The sequence below is a fragment of the Corythoichthys intestinalis genome, chromosome 11, assembly GCF_030265065.1.
Source record: "Corythoichthys intestinalis isolate RoL2023-P3 chromosome 11, ASM3026506v1, whole genome shotgun sequence".
NCBI lineage: Eukaryota > Metazoa > Chordata > Actinopteri > Syngnathiformes > Syngnathidae > Corythoichthys > Corythoichthys intestinalis.
This window is the reverse complement of record NC_080405.1, coordinates 29,991,230-30,009,931: the sequence shown is the minus strand read 5'-3', so window position 1 is coordinate 30,009,931 and position 18,702 is coordinate 29,991,230. Positions and strand designations below refer to the sequence as shown.

Genomic DNA, 18,702 nt, shown 5'->3' with positions numbered 1-18,702 from the left:
GCTAAAATGTTTAAAAAGAATTTGACCGAGCTCTAAGTTTTATGTGTATTATGCAAATGTATTTGCATTGTGAATTTGTGAATGCCAGTTCTCTTTGCATTGTTTTTTTACTGTGTGAGAGTAGGACCACATTAATACAGATTGAAGCACTTTTCTTTTTGTGAACATTATTGTTTGAGAGATATGAATACTATTTTTGTTGTATTTTCACTGTATGGTACTTATGTGTGTTGTGAAGGAGTAGCTGAAGCTTATGCCAATAAACGGGGCGGTCCGAGCTACGAACGCCTGTCTCCACTCTCCTTCCTCTCTGCCTTACACCCCATTGTGCATTAAAGGAAAACTACGGCGTCAGTCAAGGGACAAAACGCACTCATTGGCTTGATACCTAATTAATTTAAAACTCTCCATGGACACCTTGTGGCGTATTTTAATCACTACCTTTCATAATTAAAGAGTGACACATTTTTTGTTTTTTAGAGTGACACTGTGAAGTACGGCAGCATGGCCCTGTGACGTCAGCTACAATGGCGACCTACTAGTTAAAATAATTTTACAAATATTATTGAAACGAAAACATTAAGAGGGGTTTTAATAATAAATTATTATAAATTGTGCTAACATTTATCTTTTAAGAACTACATGTATTTCTATCCGTGGATCCCTTTAACATTTGGGATAAAATCACAATTGTGTAGTAGAAAATTTAGGATAAGCTAATAACCGTATTATAGGAATTTGTGCTAAGATCGTAATCGTATTGTAGAAATTGGGTTTGACGTCATAATCATATTATAGAAAATGTGGGCTAAACTCATAACCGTATTAAAAAAATCCTAATTTTTACCACTGTGCAAAAATTGGACTTCTCCGCCCAAAAAATATCACCTGAACTTATAAATGTATTATAAAAAAATTTGGCTAGGCTCATAACCATATTATAGTTTTCCATTTTCAATATTTTAGCATTGTGAATAAATCTGATTTTCTGAAAACAGTTACCTAAACTCATAATCGTATTACAGCATGAATGTATGACAGGGCTGCAAAAACTTTTATTTTGATCAATATTTTGGCTTCTATTTGGCGTCCAATCCTTTAAAACTAATTGATCCACCCCCTTCAAATTTACACTAACAAATTAAAAGAAAACTGACAATTTTCTCTTCTCTTTCCAGCTGACGGCTTAAAATTCACATTTGATCTCCCTCTGCCTGGAAAAAGGGCATCACGAAAAGGCCCCAACGCTCGCAAAGTATGATTCACATGCAACTGCTTTTTTGTCGTTTTGGGCGCCGGTAAGGACAACTTGATTTGTGTGTTCAGATTGAGGTCATCCACGACTACCAGGAGAACCGCAGCTGTGTTTCATATGGCGTGGAGGGAGAGGACAGCCCGCGTGTCCTCAAACGGTAAGCGCTAATCATCATCTTGGTTTACTCGCTAATCATCATCTTGGTTTACTCTGTGAGTTTTCCCCTTAATTTTGGTGTTTTTGTCAGTCATGTGATGAGGGAGCTCATCGAGACAGAAAGGATCTACGTGGAAGAGCTGCTATCGGTCCTTCTGGTGAGAAAGAAGCTCCTTCTCTCCGCGCGATGATGTCATCAGGCTGACGCTAATGTGTTTGCAGGGCTACAAGGCAGAGATGGACGACCCGCTGCTGGCGGCTCTGCTGCCGCCCGTCCTACGCGCCAAAAGAGCCGTCCTTTTCGGAAACATGCCTGACATCTACGACTTTCACAGCAGGCACGTCCTTGCATTGGCCAAAAAATCAAAAGCTTAACTTGATCATTAAAATGACACGTTTAATTTTTTTTTTCTAAGTGTGTTCCTCGGGGACCTAGAAGGATGTCTGGATGCTCCTGAAGGCGTGGGAGTTTGCTTTCTTGCAAGGGTAATTCAATGGAATCCACTGGAAAATATGTCTTCGTTACTGAATGCAAATGTTTCTTGAAAAAGCATGTTGCCGATTCTTGTGTGGACAGAAGGAGAACTTCCAAATGTACGAATGCTACTGCCAGAATAAACCGCGTTCCGATGCTCTGTGGCGACAGTTTTCTGATTGCGCCTTCTTTCAGGTGAAGCATCACATTTGAGCACGCTCACAACCTGCAATATTTGGATTAATTCCTGCATAGATTCTTTGAATCCTTCAGGAGTGTCAGAAGAAGCTGGGCCACAAACTGGCTCTGGATTCATACCTGCTGAAACCCGTGCAACGCCTCACCAAGTATCAACTGCTGCTCAAGGTATGAATGTGTAATTTTGATTTATTAGCTTTTTTGGGTGGGTTGAAAGTGTCCCTTGTCATTTCTTAGTAAGATTTAAGATGCGGAAAAGAAATGCTTAGTTCCCAGACTTATCAAAGAATTAGGGGAAACCTTGATTTTGACCTCAAAATTTTTTACACTTAAAAATATGTAATGTAATGTAAAAATATAAGAATATTTTTTGTATTAATTATGTTACATTTATTTGTGTTTGCAAAAAAAAAGGAGGGGGGGGGACATTCTCTTTTTATTTTTGTTTTTAAATAAATAAAGAAAAAATTATATTCTTTTTTGTTTTTAATGGACAGTGGTAACTCAACAGGCGATCCTTTCAACATCCCACGTAAAATTTGACTTGCCATTTGTCTTGACATGTGACAACAAGCTCGAAATATGACGATTTATAACAGCGTTGGAATTTTATTGTTTTCCTGCTAGACGGATGCACGGCAGATTTTCTTGTGAGAGAAATCAACGTGTCTCAAGTAGACATGTGCCGATTACCGGTTTCAAGGTATACCGTGGTCAGGGCTGTCAACAGACTTGCAGGGGCTCGAGGACAAGAGACCATTATAGCGCCCACCCCTGCCACCAGCTTGTAACGACAACATACGCAGTACTTTTAACACTTTGCAAGCAATGACAGTGCAAATTTTCATATTATTTAATTTGAGATGGACAGTTAAATTTAACAGACCGTAATGTGATGAGACACAAAATAAACAATTTCCATCTATTGTCCCATGTAGGCTACAATACAATACAACTGAGAGTGCTATGCTTGCCTGCTAAGCAACAAAACAGTATAACTAAACATCCTTTGCCTGCCCCCTCCACACCCCTGGGGTTATCAAGCCCTCAAACAGTGATGCGCCTAGATTTTTGACAGCAAAGTCATTTATAACATCAGTGAAATCCAGTTTTTGAGCAACCTCGCGCTTGGTGGAGAGCATGGTTAGGTTGTTAAGCCTGCCCTGTGATATGGTGGAGTGTAGGTCTAGTAGTAGTGCGCTCTCCTCCAGCTACAGTCACTGGCAAAGACAAAAAAATGCGTAGCAGTGTGCTACGTGTGTAACAGTGTGGTTTTTGGGCTGTGGAACGAATTAATCAAATGATAATGTATTTTATGGCAAAATCCCGCTCGACATATGACCGTTTCGAATTACAAACCAGGTCTTGGAATGAGTTAAATTCGTATGTAGAGGTACCACTGTATTTTTTTAAGTCATTTTAAATGTTGAAAAAAGGAGAGAGAAAAAAGTAGATATTCTCTGATCTCCAGAAATTTTATATACATTTTATTTGAAATTAAATATGTATGCTTTCTTTAGTGGCAATGTTTTAGGGGATGGGCAAGAAAAGCCTAGCGACCTGCCAGGCTTACAAATTAATAATGTAATAGAGACACTGTTGACCTCAAAATTGACCTCAAAATCAAAAACCTATTTTTGAGCCCCTTAATTGCCAGTATTTGCTTTTTTAATTATATTTGATCTTCATTTACATTTCTAATAAAAACAGTAATAGTGGAAGACATTTTTCAATTTTTGTTTGTTAAAAAAACTAACTATTAATTTTATTTAGATTTTATTTTAGCAAGAAATATTAAATCGATGTACATTTACTTTCACGGGCCACACAAAATGACATGGCTGGCTGGATGTGGCCCGTGGGACGTAAGGTGGACACTTGTGATTTACGCCAATTCTTCTACATACTGGCCTGAACTTAGGTTCCCACTACCATCAATTTCCAACATTACATCATCTTTAAATGTTTTGTGCTTCCAGGAGTTGCTGAAACACAGCACTGACTGCGATGGATCGTCTGAGCTGCAGGGGGCGCTATCAGCCATGCTGGACCTGCTCAAATCTGTCAACGACTCAATGCATCAGATCGCCATCACTGGATATGAGGTCAGGCCTGTAAAAATAATACTGTTTGGATTTATGTAGGGCTGCCACCTTTCAGAAATAGAAATAAGGGAGGCCCCCGTCGCGCCCAAAGCCTTACGGGAGAAACATAGGGGCTTCCCCAAAACTCCTAAAATGCATAGAAATGTATGTATTTTTAGATCCGAAAACTGTATTGTGCACTATGTGGGCATGGCAGTTTCCTTGCAGCAGACTGTTTTGTTTTTTTCTGCAGGTTAGTGGTATCACAATTAATCAATCACTAGATAGTATACTGGACTGTCTCAGAAAATTAGAATACACAATATTCTAATTTTCTGAGACAGTCCTGTATATTGTTCTATGTAAAGGACGTCAGCCAAGGTCGGCCCCCCACATTTTTACCACGCCAAATCTGGTCCCCTTTGCAAAAAGTTTGGACACCCCTGCTTTAAATGGTGGATTAATGTACAGGACTGTCTCAGAAAATTAGAATATTGTGTATTCTAATTTTCTGAGACAGTCCAGTATATTCACAGTAGGACTATTTATTCAGTGTTTATTTGCTGTTAATCTATTAGGAATAATTCCAAATGAGGAGCATTAGTTAGCATAACAAAATAAGATGTACTTTATGGGTACGTAAATCCATTCCATATTGATTGATAATAAATGCATGTTTAAAAAAAAAAATCAACATTCCTAAAAATAATCAACCATAGTAGCAACTGAAATAGCCTAGCTATGCTCCTATCAATACAAGATGTATGAAGGTAAATATAAATATAGCCTGTATGTTATCCATATACAAGAGCATAATAACATACCAAATAAAGCTCAGGGGATGTTTCAAGTACAAAGAATTGTGACGAAGGCTCTTCTGGGATCATATATTCTGTTTGTGGAGGTCCCCTGCAACATGCTGTTTTACACCTCCGTGAGACACTGCAAAAACTTTCCTGCCTGCCTTGCAGTTCGCTTTATAATCATCATCAGTGACTCTATCGAGCCACTCCATTTTTTGGAGACGTTTCCTCTTTTGAGGATGAGGTGGGATGTCCTGACCCCTGAGTGTCTGCTTTTGGAGACATCTTTGTTTTGAAAACGCGCGGGGCGGTGCATTGAGCAGAGCGAGCGAGGTAACTAGGCAACGAACCCGGAAGTGGCGCGTAGTGCTGGGCAGACAGCAGCGGGCAGGCAGATAACTATCTTGCTGTCTTTAATACCTCCTGCCCTTTTTGTTCATTATTGTTGGCTCAGTGATCACTCATGAGCGCAGGAATGTGTTTGTGTGTGACAGACGTGCATAGGCTGGGCGCACCGCCGCCCAACCCCTCCCCGACGCCGTGGGTCGCGCGGGGTCGCCCCATGAGACAATTGTGAAATACGGAATAAACTGCGTTCCGTATTGGTTCGATACGGAACGCAACTTTTAATTCCAAATTACGGAACGATTCCGTATTTCAAGGGACGAGTGGCAAGCCTAGATTTATGTCACGTCGCCAGAAAAGTGAGTGAGTTTGTTGCGGCGCTGTCGCAGGGGGACATTTGTGAGCTGGGTCGCGTGTTGATGCAAGGATCATTCAGCGTGTGGATGAGCCATAAGAGGGGCCCCACTCGCGTGAAGGAGCTGGCCCGCTTCAAGCCAATGCAGCGCCACCTCTTCCTTTACGAGAGTGTGCTGCTCTTCTGCAAGAAGAGGGAAGAGCACGGAGACGGTGGCGACAAGACACCCTCCTACGCCTTCAAGAACCGCATCAAGGTTGGTCTTTCAATTCCAGCTGTCAGTGTTGTGTCCAATATGATGATGTTGGGGCATTTTTTGGCAGTTGACAGCTGTAGGGATCACAGAGAACGTCCGAGGAGATCCGAGAAAATTTGAGATCTGGTACAGCGGTAGAGGAGAGGTCTACGTGGTTCAGGTAAAGAAGTGATGGGTGGCTCAACTGCAAAAGGGTCCTAGAGGAGAACACGTGTTGTTGTTTTTCAGGCTCCGAACATTGAGGTGAAGACGTCCTGGCTCAGCGAGCTGCGCCGAATCTTGACCAACCAGCAGAAGTTGCTCCGAGGTCAGCGGTTGATTTTTTATGTTTGGTTTGGGAGTGGGTTTACTCTGGCGTGTCAGAATGGCCTCCTGCAGCACCTAGCACCTGCCTGAACACCAGAATCATCAGTCAATGTTGCACAACTTAAAGTGCAACATTTGGTGCAAAAGCCACTTAAAACATAGCACTTATTAGTGCTTAGTAGTTGATTTAGCTACAACTGCAAATTATATTTGCTCCAAATACAAATGTAGTTTCTATAAATAAAGTTATCGTTCATACAACTTCACTTTCTTTTTCTAGAACTGCAATTATCTTTGTACAATAACTAATTACCTTCTACCTACTCTAACTACAAAAAAAATCATTTTATACAATTACAAAAGATCTTGCATACAACTACAAATATCTGTTATCTGATGTACAACTACAAGTTACTCTTGCTCCAATCATAATTTTCTTTCTTCCACAATTAATTCTACAAGGTATCCTTGCAACAACTACAAGAAAGCTCCTTTCAGACATACCCTGAACTCCCCTTATGTCTGAAAGCAATTTCCCAGGTCGACTGACACAGACATTAACGGGATCGCGTCCTAGTATAATGTCCGGGATTTACCTGTGATGCGGCATGTGTGAAAGCAGCCGTTTGATTCCCAGGTCGCACCGCGAAGGCTGATGACATAAATATCATGGCAGGCTGATTGTCATTTCCTCTTTCTTCGCAGTAAGATGAAAAACGTTAAACAAACATCGCAATTATCAACATGGCTAACTTGAAAGATAAGAGAATTGGCCGGGGAAGGGCAATGGCCCTAGGACGGCACCCATGTGGCACCCATGCAGCATCACCACTCGTCTGCGGGACTATCACAGTTAGATGCGACTTCCGCATGACTGGGTGGAATTAGACACACTCAAATCGAAAACCTCGGTGTCAGGATTAGCGATGAGACAGCATAGAATAGGACGCCAACATACTCATACACGCAAAGGATTCACACAAATATTGGGTTCTAGACTACGACTTAATAAACAAGGTACGTTGAATGATCACAACGGATGTATGTCATACTCCCATGTGACACATTAAAACTTCAGATCAATCGGACACTCAGATCTCCATTCTCCATGCCAACAGCTGAACAGGACACGTTACAAATAAATAAATTAATGAATAAATAACAGAATTAAACAGGAAATTTTGCGAAATTAAATAGCTATTGGATCTTAAAGCTGAGGAAGAAACAGTCTATCGTCCATTTTTGGAAATGTGTGGTTTATTTTGTTGCCAATGCCGACCAAAAATGAGGTAATGTTTGAGTTATAAAATACCCCCCTTACCGCACAGAGAGCGCAGTTTCCAACACGGGAAAAGTCTGAAAGTGTCCAACCCGGGTAATTCCCGGTACATCTTACCATGTCTGGAAGTCATGACATGGGTAAATCTCGCATCATCTCACACAGGAATTTAGCCGGATTTAGGTCTGAAAGGAGCTCAAGTGTAATTTTCTAGAATTACAGTTTAAATTAGCTACAACTGCAAATCATTTTTAATATAATTACATATGTGTGTTCTATGACTACAAGTTATCTTTTCTTCAACTACAAGTTATTTCACTCCAACCTCAATTTTCTTTCTATGACTACAAAATGTAATGTAAAAGTTAACTTAGCTGCAACTAACTGTAAATTATGTTTGCAACAACTACTAAGTATTTTCTATGAGTTTTAGACATCAAACATGGAATTCAAGTCCTGAGACTTATGATGACACGTAGGCCTACCTTGTGTTTTACTTACAGATGAAGTTCATCAAAACGGACAACTGGTCGACCGAATGCATCTTTCTACACCACCTTGTGAGAGGTCAGTATCTTTTTTGGATGAATTTGAATTTGAATCTTTTCACCTTAGTACCGTAATTTCCCGAATATAAGGCGCACCCGTGTATAATGCGCACCCCAAATTTACTTGTAAAATCTAGGGAAAATTATTGTACCCGTTTATAACGCGCACCCTAATTTTAGCACCAATAAATAGAAGAATACAAGAAAACAGAGCTCGTGTAAAGATACAGAAATGTCATTTTACTGACTGGTAAAACACAGCACAAGAATAGCACATTGGTAGTTCAAAACATTACCATAAACTGACAATATTTACAGTAATAATATGATTTGACAACTTCTCCAACTTACCTGAATCTAGGAGAAAACAAAACAGATGTGACTTTTCTTTTAAAGGCTGCTGTATAACTTGCTCGTTTCATCATGATGAATAAATGTTTCTTCCATGGATTGATACGGTAAAATGAAAGTGAGAACGTAAGTCGGAAATCCGAGAGAGCTCATCGCTGTCGACACGACAGTAACAATAGGAAGTCTTGTTATTTGGGTTTGAGTTTCTCGAGGGACAGATATAGTTGAAGGACACAGGAAGTCTGTGTTGTTACGTTTGTTATGGTCGGAGTTGCGGAGCTGCAATAAACGTTGACTCAAATGAGTTCAAGAAACTAAATTCTGTGCTTTATGAAGAGTGAAAAAGGCAGAATTTAACACAGACAAAATCATTCGGCCGATCAGAGTGAAGTATTACCGAAACAAAATGGTGACGTCGCGTAACGTAATGGTCGGCAACGGATCGCCGCATACGTTTCTTCAACACAACGTGGCCGTGTCAATAAATTTAAAAAAAAATCGTTTATATTTATACAGTATATATATATATATATTTCTGTCTCCATCCATGTACCCGTTTATAATGTGCACCATGATTTTACAAGTTGATTTTAGGGGAAAAAAGTGCGCATTATATTCGGGAAATTACGTTTGTTTTGTTTTTTGGTGTACCTGAGTTCAGGTATTTTTTAAGCCTGTTACCAGATGATTTTGCTAGCCATTTGAAAGGGAGTATATCCAGTTTTGAACATCATCCCAACTGTGAGTTCAGGAGGGTCTAGTTTTAATAAATAATGAACATTATGTGGAAATACTGACGCAACACTTAAAAACAGCCGGTTGCAAGGCGGTCTTGAAAATGACCCTCAGCATCATGCTAAACTACTTATAAAGTCAATATTTGGAAATGGCTATCACAAAGTCCTTGGCAAAACATTTGACCCTCACGCAGGGCCACGCGGCCACCTGGAGGGGCTCCGGGGGGTTGTCTTCCGGGGCTGCGCTCGGTCTCGGCAACGTTGGCGTGCCTGCGCTCCCGAAGCCCCCGGCAACTGCCCCGTTTCGGCCCCCAGTGCCAATGACCTGCCGTAAAATCTCAGTGGTAAACTCAGCCCACGCGCTGGTGTTATTTGCATATCACGCAGAATGTGTTTTGCATGCAAAAGCAAACATGGGGTCTGTTTAGGTATTTGAGAAGTTCACTCTGGGTGAAAACAACATTAGGTATAACCACTATAAGCTATTCATCAATCCATCCATCCATTTTCTTTAGCGCTTGTCCTTATTGAAGTCCAGCCCATTGCTACGCTGACAATATGCAAGTCTACTTTTTGTGGTCTTTGAGGATTTTACAATGATCTATAGAGATTCCACAAAAGTTGTATCACTATTTGAAGTGCCTATGACAGCATAAAAAAAATCTTAAATATGATTACTATATGAATTACAATCATATTTTGAGACAATTCGACTACTGTATATACAACAATTTGGCAAAGCGCAGATGAGGCGAAATTAGTTTTTTAATCTGCCGTTTAGACCCGCCTGTCATTATTGCGCTCTAGCGTCCCCAGCTGAATGATGACGTCGGCAGGGTCATGATTTCATCTGATTTAGAATTCAGCCCATTGAGGGGAAGATTCAGAGCGAGGAAAATACGTCAGAAAGGAGCAAAATGTCATGATTGTTTCAATTGCTCTCCTCCAATATTTTTACAGGATATTCTTTTATCCTAAGTATTTTTTTTACCTAATTGCTAAATAAATGGTATGGTCATGACAAATAACAGTCTTGTGCTCAATGAAATATGAAATGTGAAATATGACAGGGCAAAATTACTGCATAATGGTCAAAACTGCCAACTTCTTCTTCTCCTGAACGGTATTTTATGCCAGTTAGTCCGGCTTTTGTCATTTCCCTGCCCCGACTTTGGAGACTGAGGAAAGAGCGTTGTTCTGATGCGGCCGCGACGGGCTTGCAGTACTCGTCGCTGGAATTGAATGCCGAAGATAGCCCATTCTTGGTGGACAAACCGTCCAACATCAGAGCGGGGGGCTGCTCATGGCCAAGCTGAGGAAAGCTCATTCTCGGCGGGCACGCGAATAGGACCAGGACAAGCCGCTGCTTGTCGGCCGAGTGGCCTTCTCGGTGGACAAGGAGTATTGTCACCCACAAAATGCAAGCCACCTCCTTATTAAAAGATGTGTCATGATCCCAGTATTTGACATAATACAAAACATGTAGTTTACTCACTTCCTCGTAAGTCCAATGGTCCCACAGTAGTCGGACTTGTTTTGGCCAATCTCCACGGTGAACGGGAACTTTTTGAAACCTTAAAAGGCTCACACGCCTCTCCCATGTGCAGCAACAAAAGCCTGCAGCACATTGGGCTGGGATGATGAGAAAAATAAACGAAATAATCCACAAAATCAGCTGAATCCGCAGTCGTTCTGAATACTGTAGTATTGGCTGTAAACTGAAGATGATTTGCCCGCTGACGTCACATTCACATTCATCCTTGATCCAGGAAGTCACTTGTTTTCATGGCGCGGGATTAAAAAAATTTAATAAATATATCGTTCGCTTCGACACACATCCAAGCGGTCCATTTCATTCAGGGGCATAAAATACGACGTGAAATATGTAATAAACATGCTTTTTGCTGTAATAGGCACTTTAAGTGTACCTAATGCTGCCTCCATTATTTCAGTTTCCATCAGGACAGGGCTATTCATATTTTGTCATGAGCACTACGTACTGTTTTAGATGGCTGATTTCTATTTTCAAGATAGAAAATAATGAAGGGGTAGAGTTTTTTCTGAATTTTGTGTCGCTCATGCTGGCCAAATACACAAACAGTCCATGCTCTTTCTAAAGCACAGGTGTCAAACAGATCCGGCTGCCACATATTTTTGTGCGACCCGTGAAAGTAAAATTTTAAAAAATTATATATATTGTCATTCTCGTTAAAATATTGAGGACAACTAAATCAGAGAATATTTACTGTTTCTTGTTTTTTAATACCCACACACTTTTAAAGATTTTTTTTTAAAAATGACATTAGAATATTTACAGTTTTTTAATGTAGCTAAAAATGTAGCAAAATAAAACAAAAAGGACAGATTTTTATTTATTTTATTTTTTTTAATTTACTGTTTGGTCAACAGTTTCTCTAAATGACTCATTGACTATTAAAATTGTTATTAATTTATTTATAGTCGTTCCTTCAGCGGATTAGCTTTAGCAGCCCTAATTGGCAGATATAATGGCTCCCTGAAGGAAAACAATTCCACAGTGGCCGGCGACACAGATGAGTTTGACACCCCTGATCTAAAGAGAAGCTCGCCCATGGCTGCTCCATGTCCCATCCTGCTGTCTGAATGCTGGAACAAGCAGCAGCACGACGTTGCACTGAGCCATCTTGACTAAAACATTTTCCAAGCAAATGATTGGCTTTGTTTTGTGCATCACTCCTGCCAGTAAGCAAGAGAGAGCGTCGGTGAGCTCGGAGGACACGGAGTCGGGAAGGGGCAGCCCAGATGCCCGGCGGCGCGATCCAAAACACCAGCTCAACCGCAGGAGTGCGTATAGCTCACACTCACGACATCGTTTGACATTATGGTGATACGATAACTATAATTTTTGGATGATAAGGCACTTCTGACTAAGCCACACCCACCAAATGTTCACAATGAATTGGTATTTGTTCATATATACATATATACATATACATAAGCCACAATGTCCAAAGCAAGGGGGGAAAAAATCTGAAAGTTATTTACAATTATATACAATTTGCATTTATTGTATTTTTATTTACATCAATATTTAAATTTATTCAAATTTTTACTAGTTATTTCATTTTTTATTGAAATTATTTATTCATCCTTTTCAACCTTTATCTGACTTTTATTTCATTTTGACACTCCTGTTTTCTTGTGCGGCATAAGCTAATTTTGTAATAATGAAAATAATGTTTTTACAGTTATTGAATGATATGAAAACAACCAATTTGTATAACCTGCGAGACTAAACAGAAAGTTTGTCCAGGCTGGCCTGGAGCTCACCATCATTCGGCGAACATCTGTGAAGCTCTGGACGAAGCAAACACTCGGGATGCTTTCCACCAGCTGGAAACACAACCCAAACTGGTGAGATGCGATGTAATTATGATCGTATTTCACTTCCATTGACGGCGATGGACATCGAATGCATTTCGACTGGTGGGGGAGAGGCGGATGTTCATTTGTTCATTCGCTCCCTCCCAGTCAAAATTGATTGGCTATCTAGTGCCGTCAATGGGAATCACTGTGCATTCGTGCGTGTTAGTCTCAAGGCAGATATCGGGCATTGGCAGACTTCCTACAAAACGGACCAGAAAGCTTCCTCATCAAAAGTGGAGATGTCATCCAGTTGGTGTGTGAAGACAGAAAAGGCCGCTGGTGAGTTTTAGATTATGCATATAAATTTTAATGTATTCGGTTCCGTATGTTTGTTGTGTTAGCGATAACTCAAGAACCAATAAATGGATGACTGTCAAACTTGCAGGATAGGATTGTAATATGAAATGGTAGAGATGATTAAATTTTAGGGGTAATGAGGTCAAAGGTCGCAGAGGTCAGAATATAAATTGCGTGGTAACACAAGAACCAATAAAGGGATTATTATGAAATATACATGATATTTGTTATGATAATATATATATATATATATATATATATATATATATATTATTAGTGCTGTCAAATTTATCGGGATAACGGGCGGTAATTAACATTTTTTAATTAATCACGTTAAAATATTTGACACAATTCACGCATGCACGGAATGACCCGCTCATGCATTGCCTCAAACAGTTTACAATGGCGCCATTTTAGCACATTGAGAGCAAAAATGCAGAGGAATGCGAGTGGGCACATGCGTTTATTGGACCGCGCCTTTTATTTGCATAAGCTTTGACATCGCTTTCACAACAAACGTAACTATTGTGATGAGCGATGTGGGGAAGAAGTACAGGAGACGATATTTTTCTCAACACGCTTGACTGAACACGAAGCAGAACATATATCATTTGCATTCACCAATGACAGTCATGGTTGCCCAACCTCCCATCATGCATTTGGGCGGAACAGTTAAGTCGCTACAGTATCATTTAGTGAAAGCACAACCAAAATAATATTCCTATCTCTCAAAAAATTATGTTCACAAAAAGAAACGCGCTCAATGCAAAGAGAACTGGCATTCCCAATAAAAATAGCTATGCAAAATAGGCATAAAACTTACTCAGACTTTGCCTTGGCTAGATCTCTAATTAATTTAAAACCAGCCATTGACACCTTGTGGTGTATTTTTACATAGTTAAAGACACTGTGGAAGAACGGCAGGGAACCTCTGTGACCTCCCGCTCGGCGACGTCAACAATGGCGAGCTATTAGTTTATTTTTTTGATTGAAAATTTTGCAAATTTTATTAAAACAAAAACATTAGGAGGGGTTTTAAAATAAAATTACTATAACTTGTATTCAAATTTACCTGAATTGCGATTAATTAATTATTTTTTAAGCTGTGATTAACTCGATTAAAAAGTTTAATCGTTTGACAGCCCAAATGTATATATATATACAGTGCCTTGCAAAAGTATTCGGCCCCCTTGAACCTTGCAACCTTTCGCCACATTTCAGGCTTCAAACATAAAGATATAAAATTTTAATTTTTTGTCAAGAATTAACAACAAGTGGGACACAATCGTGAAGTGGAACAAAATTTATTGGATAATTTAAACTTTTTTAACAAAAAACTGAAAAGTGGGGCGTGCAATATTATTTGGCCCCCTTGCGTTAATACTTTGTAGCGCCACCTTTTGCTCCAATTACAGCTGCAAGTCGCTTGGGGTATGTTTCTATCAGTTTTGCACATCGAGAGACTGACATTCTTGCCCATTCTTCCTTGCAAAACAGCTCGAGCTCAGTGAGGTTGGATGGAGAGTGTTTGTGAACAGCAGTCTTCAGCTCTTTCCACAGATTCTCGATTGGATTCAGGTCTGGACTTTGACTTGGCCATTCTAACACCTGGATATGTTTATTTTTGAACCATTCCATTGTAGATTTGGCTTTATGTTATGGATCATTGTCCTGTTGGAAGATAAATCTCCGTCCCAGTCTCAGGTCTTGTGCAGATACTAACAGGTTTTCTTCCAGAATGTTCCTGTATTTGGCTGCATCCATCTTCCCGTCAATTTTAACCATCTTCCCTGTCCCTGCTGAAGAAAAGCAGGCCCAAACCGTGATGCTGCCGCCACCATGTTTGACAGTGGGGATGGTGTGTTCAGGGTGATGAGCTGTGTTGCTTTTACGCCAAACATATCGTTTTGCATTGTGGCCAAAAAGTTCAATTTTGGTTTCATCTGACCAGAGCACCTTCTTCCACATGTTTGGTGTGTCTCCCAGGTGGCTTGTGGCAAACTTTAAACGAGACCTTTTATGGATATCTTTGAGAAATGGCTTTCTTCTTGCCACTCTTCCATAAAGGCCAGATTTGTGCAGTGTACGACTGATTGTTGTCCTATGGACAGACTCTCCTACCTCAGCTGTAGATCTCTGCAGTTCATCCAGAGTGATCATGGGCCTCTTGGCTGCATCTCTGATCAGTTTTCTCCTTGTTTGAGAAGAAAGTTTGGAAGGACGGCCGGGTCTTGGTAGATTTGCAGTGGTCTGATGCTCCTTCCATTTCAATATGATGGCTTGCACAGTGCTCCTTGAGATGTTTAAAGCCTGGGAAATCTTTTTGTATCCAAATCCGGCTTTAAACTTCTCCACAACAGTATCTCGGACCTGCCTGGTGTGTTCCTTGGTTTTCATAATGCTCTCTGCACTTTAAACAGAACCCTGAGACTATCACAGAGCAGGTGCATTTATACGGAGACTTGATTACACACAGGTGGATTCTATTTATCATCATCGGTCATTTAGGACAACATTGGATCATTCAGAGATCCTCACTGAACTTCTGGAGTGAGTTTGCTGCACTGAAAGTAAAGGGGCCGAATAATATTGCACGCCCCACTTTTCAGTTTTTTATTTGTTAAAAAAGTTTAAATTATCCAATAAATATTGTTCCACTTCACGATTGTGTCCCACTTGTTGTCGATTCTTGACAAAAAAATTAAATTTCATATCTTTATGTTTGAAGCCTGAAATGTGACGAAAGGTTGCAAGATTCAAGGGGGCCGAATACTTTTGCAAGGCACTGTATATATATGTGTGTATATATATATATATATATATATATATATATATATATATATATATAATATATATGTGTGTGTGTGTGTGCTAATGAAAGAGGTAATGATATTTTGCGGTTATGAGGCCAAAGTTCAAAGGTCACAGAGGACATCAAAGTAATGTCGAGAACTCAAAAACAAGGAAAATAATCGATTTGCAGGATGTTTGTAATATGAAACAGAAGAGGTGATTATATTTTGGGGTAGTGAGGTCAAAGGTCACACAGGTCATAAAAGAAATTTCATGATAAATTGTTTCATACGTAAAGAGAGTGCCCACTCTACCAAATATTGTCATGCTTTGAATTTGGCTGCTTCGCCGGCAATTTGTTCTCTCTGTTTACTTCTATAGTTCAATATACAGTTGTACCTCAAGATAAGAAATTAATTCATTCTGAAATGGTTTCCATATTATCATTTTTTTTCATATGATGAATGGCGTTTTACATCTAAATCGCCTAATTTCTTCCAAGCTATATTAAAACACAGCATTGAATTTATTTTCAAGTCCTCTGATTGCCTGTCTTTATTTGTAATGCTTTGTCACCACCTAGTGTAAGTAGTTTTTTTTTTAGGTTCCAGCCCATTCTACAGATGTTATCATATGACTACTGAAGCTCATAGCAAATACGGAGTGCTAAAAGACGAGCTAACTTCGGCAGCCATTGTTTCCTGTTTCATCTTGCTGTTTGTACCTTGATAAAGTGTCACTTGTATGTTTTTATTGTTCTTTTGTTTCATATACACGAGCACGAGTGTATATTTAGTTGGTTTTTTTTTTACGTTACGTATTGTGATGCTGGAATTATCTATAACAGAATGTATTATCTTTCGTAAGATGAATAATTTTTCGTAATATGAAGTTTTTTTTTTTTTTTTGTTTTTTTTTTTTAATAAAATGAATTTTTGGTGGACCAAAGCTTTCGTATCACGAGGTACGACTGTATTATGAGCATCTGTCGGAATTTCTGTTTGGTAAACCTGAATTATGACTCTCAGGCTGGTGAAGAATCTAAGTCGACACCAAGACGGCTTCGTCGCGTCCTCAAGTCTGCAATTGGTCATAAGAGGGAACGGTCCAGATGGCTCCTGCAGACTCAGGGGTAAAACAGTTCGCAACTGAAATTAGATTTTTATATATTTATGTAAAATACTATTTCCATTTTTATTTATACATTTCTTTCATATTTATTTTTAAATCAAAATATATTACAATATTTTTTAATTTACATAATTTTTACGATTCGTTTCAATTATATATTTTCTTTGAAATGATTATATCAGTATTTACTTATTTCAATGTTCTTTATTACAACATGTACTTATTCCTTTAAATTTTGTTTTATATTATAAATACAATTTGAAAAGAAGAAAAAAATGGAATGAATAAATCTTGAAATAATCATGTCGATGTTCACATGAATTTAGAAAAAATATTAAAAATATATACATCAAAATAATTAGATTAACTTGTATTTAATTCTGTATTTATTTCTTCAACTTTGGCTTTCTTAGTTTGTTCTTTGTGACGTTCCGAGATGATGACTCTTCTTTTGTTCTGCTCATTTTTCCTTCCAGAAACAGGCAACGTAAGGGCCAGAAAGCTCAGCTCTCCATAGAGAGGAACGCACGCCAGCAGACCAAAGACGACGTTTTGCGGCACTTTATAATCTTTGTATTGACAATCCACACTGGCGCAAAGACTGCAGAAGTGTTGCTGCTTTCCAAGGATTCCATTGTGTGCACGTGGCAGGAAGCAGCTCACGAGTGCCATTTTTTTTTTTTTTAATGAGACCATCTTCTCAACAAAGAACCATTGTGGCCTTTGTGTACATTTGCCGTCTTGGTTGCTGCTTCTTTCTGTGTATGAACTCAGTTTCATTACATTGTTTATTCACAAAACGCTGCAGATTTTGCACAGATTTTCCAAACATGGAAAACAAAACCAATAAAAGCTTGAAGTGTTGATTTATCCACTTTAGCCAAGAAGTCTTGGCTACGAATGTCTTTTGAATGCAACTGAATGGTTTCTAGGTACGGATCTGCTATTCATCGCAATAATTACTGTGTAAGTAAAGTTAAACTTTTGATAATGATAATGTTTCACAAATGCAGTCTATAAACTGACGTAATCAGTCTACCATTTACAAGGTTTGATTAAAACATACGCAAAAAAAAAATATTGTGGCAGATTGTCTTTGTGTCTTCTTTTCTTTCCTTAAGATTACAGTGTATGGAAGCCCAGGAGTGCCAAAATTAAAGAAATACATAATTAAACGTGGCAATAAATATTTTTCTCGGGAGAAAAAGTTTTGCTATCTATGGTAGATATGTCCAATGCTGGTTTTGCAGCTCCTCTGGCGGGATCCCAAGGTGTTCTCAGGCCAGCCGAGAGACATAGTCTCTCCAGCATGTCCTGGGTCGTCCCTGGGGCCTTCCGCCGGTGGGACATGCCGGGGAGGCGTCTAGGAGGCATCCGAACCAGATGCCCGAGCCACTTCAGCTGGCTCCCCTCAAGGCGGAGGAGTAGCGGCTAGACACCAAGTCCCTCCCGGATGACCGAGCTTCTCACCTTATCTCAAAGGGAGAGCCCGGACACCCTGCGGAGGAAACTCATTTCGCCCGCTTGTATCCGGGATCTTGTTCTTTCGGTCACGACCCACAGCTCGTGACTGTAGGTGAGGGTAGGAACGTCGATCGACTTGTAAATCGAAAGCTTTGACTTTCGCCTCAGCTTCTTCTTTACCATTACGAACCGGTGCAGAGTCCGCATTAATGCAGACGCTGCACCGATCCGCCTGTCGATCTCCCGCTCCCTCCTACCCTCACTCATGAACAAGACCCCTAGATACTTGAAATCCTCCACTTAAGGCAGGATCTCATCCCCAATCCGGCGAGGGCACTCCACCCTTTTCCGACTGAGGACCATGGTCTCGGATTTGGAGGTGCTGATCTTCATCCCAACCACTTTACACTTGGCTGCGAACCGCTCCAGTGAGAGTTGGAGGTCACGGCTTGATGAAACCAGCA

At 39.8% G+C, this 18,702-nt stretch overlaps 1 protein-coding gene across 2 annotated transcripts in view; it reads left to right on the top strand.

The window, feature by feature from the left end:
* Window positions 1-17,982, top strand: part of mcf2a (MCF.2 cell line derived transforming sequence a) — a 48,000-nt gene extending 30,018 nt beyond the window's left edge. For both annotated transcript variants that reach the window (XM_057850507.1, XM_057850508.1), the window contains 17 exons: window positions 1,179-1,255; window positions 1,327-1,412; window positions 1,503-1,569; window positions 1,634-1,749; window positions 1,828-1,897; window positions 1,989-2,081; window positions 2,160-2,252; window positions 4,064-4,189; window positions 5,706-5,927; window positions 5,995-6,087; window positions 6,156-6,234; window positions 8,016-8,079; window positions 11,871-11,971; window positions 12,441-12,541; window positions 12,720-12,832; window positions 16,672-16,775; window positions 17,251-17,982. In XM_057850507.1, the coding sequence (XP_057706490.1) occupies window positions 1,179-1,255; window positions 1,327-1,412; window positions 1,503-1,569; window positions 1,634-1,749; window positions 1,828-1,897; window positions 1,989-2,081; window positions 2,160-2,252; window positions 4,064-4,189; window positions 5,706-5,927; window positions 5,995-6,087; window positions 6,156-6,234; window positions 8,016-8,079; window positions 11,871-11,971; window positions 12,441-12,541; window positions 12,720-12,832; window positions 16,672-16,775; window positions 17,251-17,291 (1,646 nt within the window). In that variant the 3' untranslated portion in view covers window positions 17,292-17,982. The remainder of the gene's footprint in view (window positions 1-1,178; window positions 1,256-1,326; window positions 1,413-1,502; window positions 1,570-1,633; window positions 1,750-1,827; window positions 1,898-1,988; window positions 2,082-2,159; window positions 2,253-4,063; window positions 4,190-5,705; window positions 5,928-5,994; window positions 6,088-6,155; window positions 6,235-8,015; window positions 8,080-11,870; window positions 11,972-12,440; window positions 12,542-12,719; window positions 12,833-16,671; window positions 16,776-17,250) is intronic.
* Window positions 17,983-18,702: the final 720 nt, after the last annotated feature.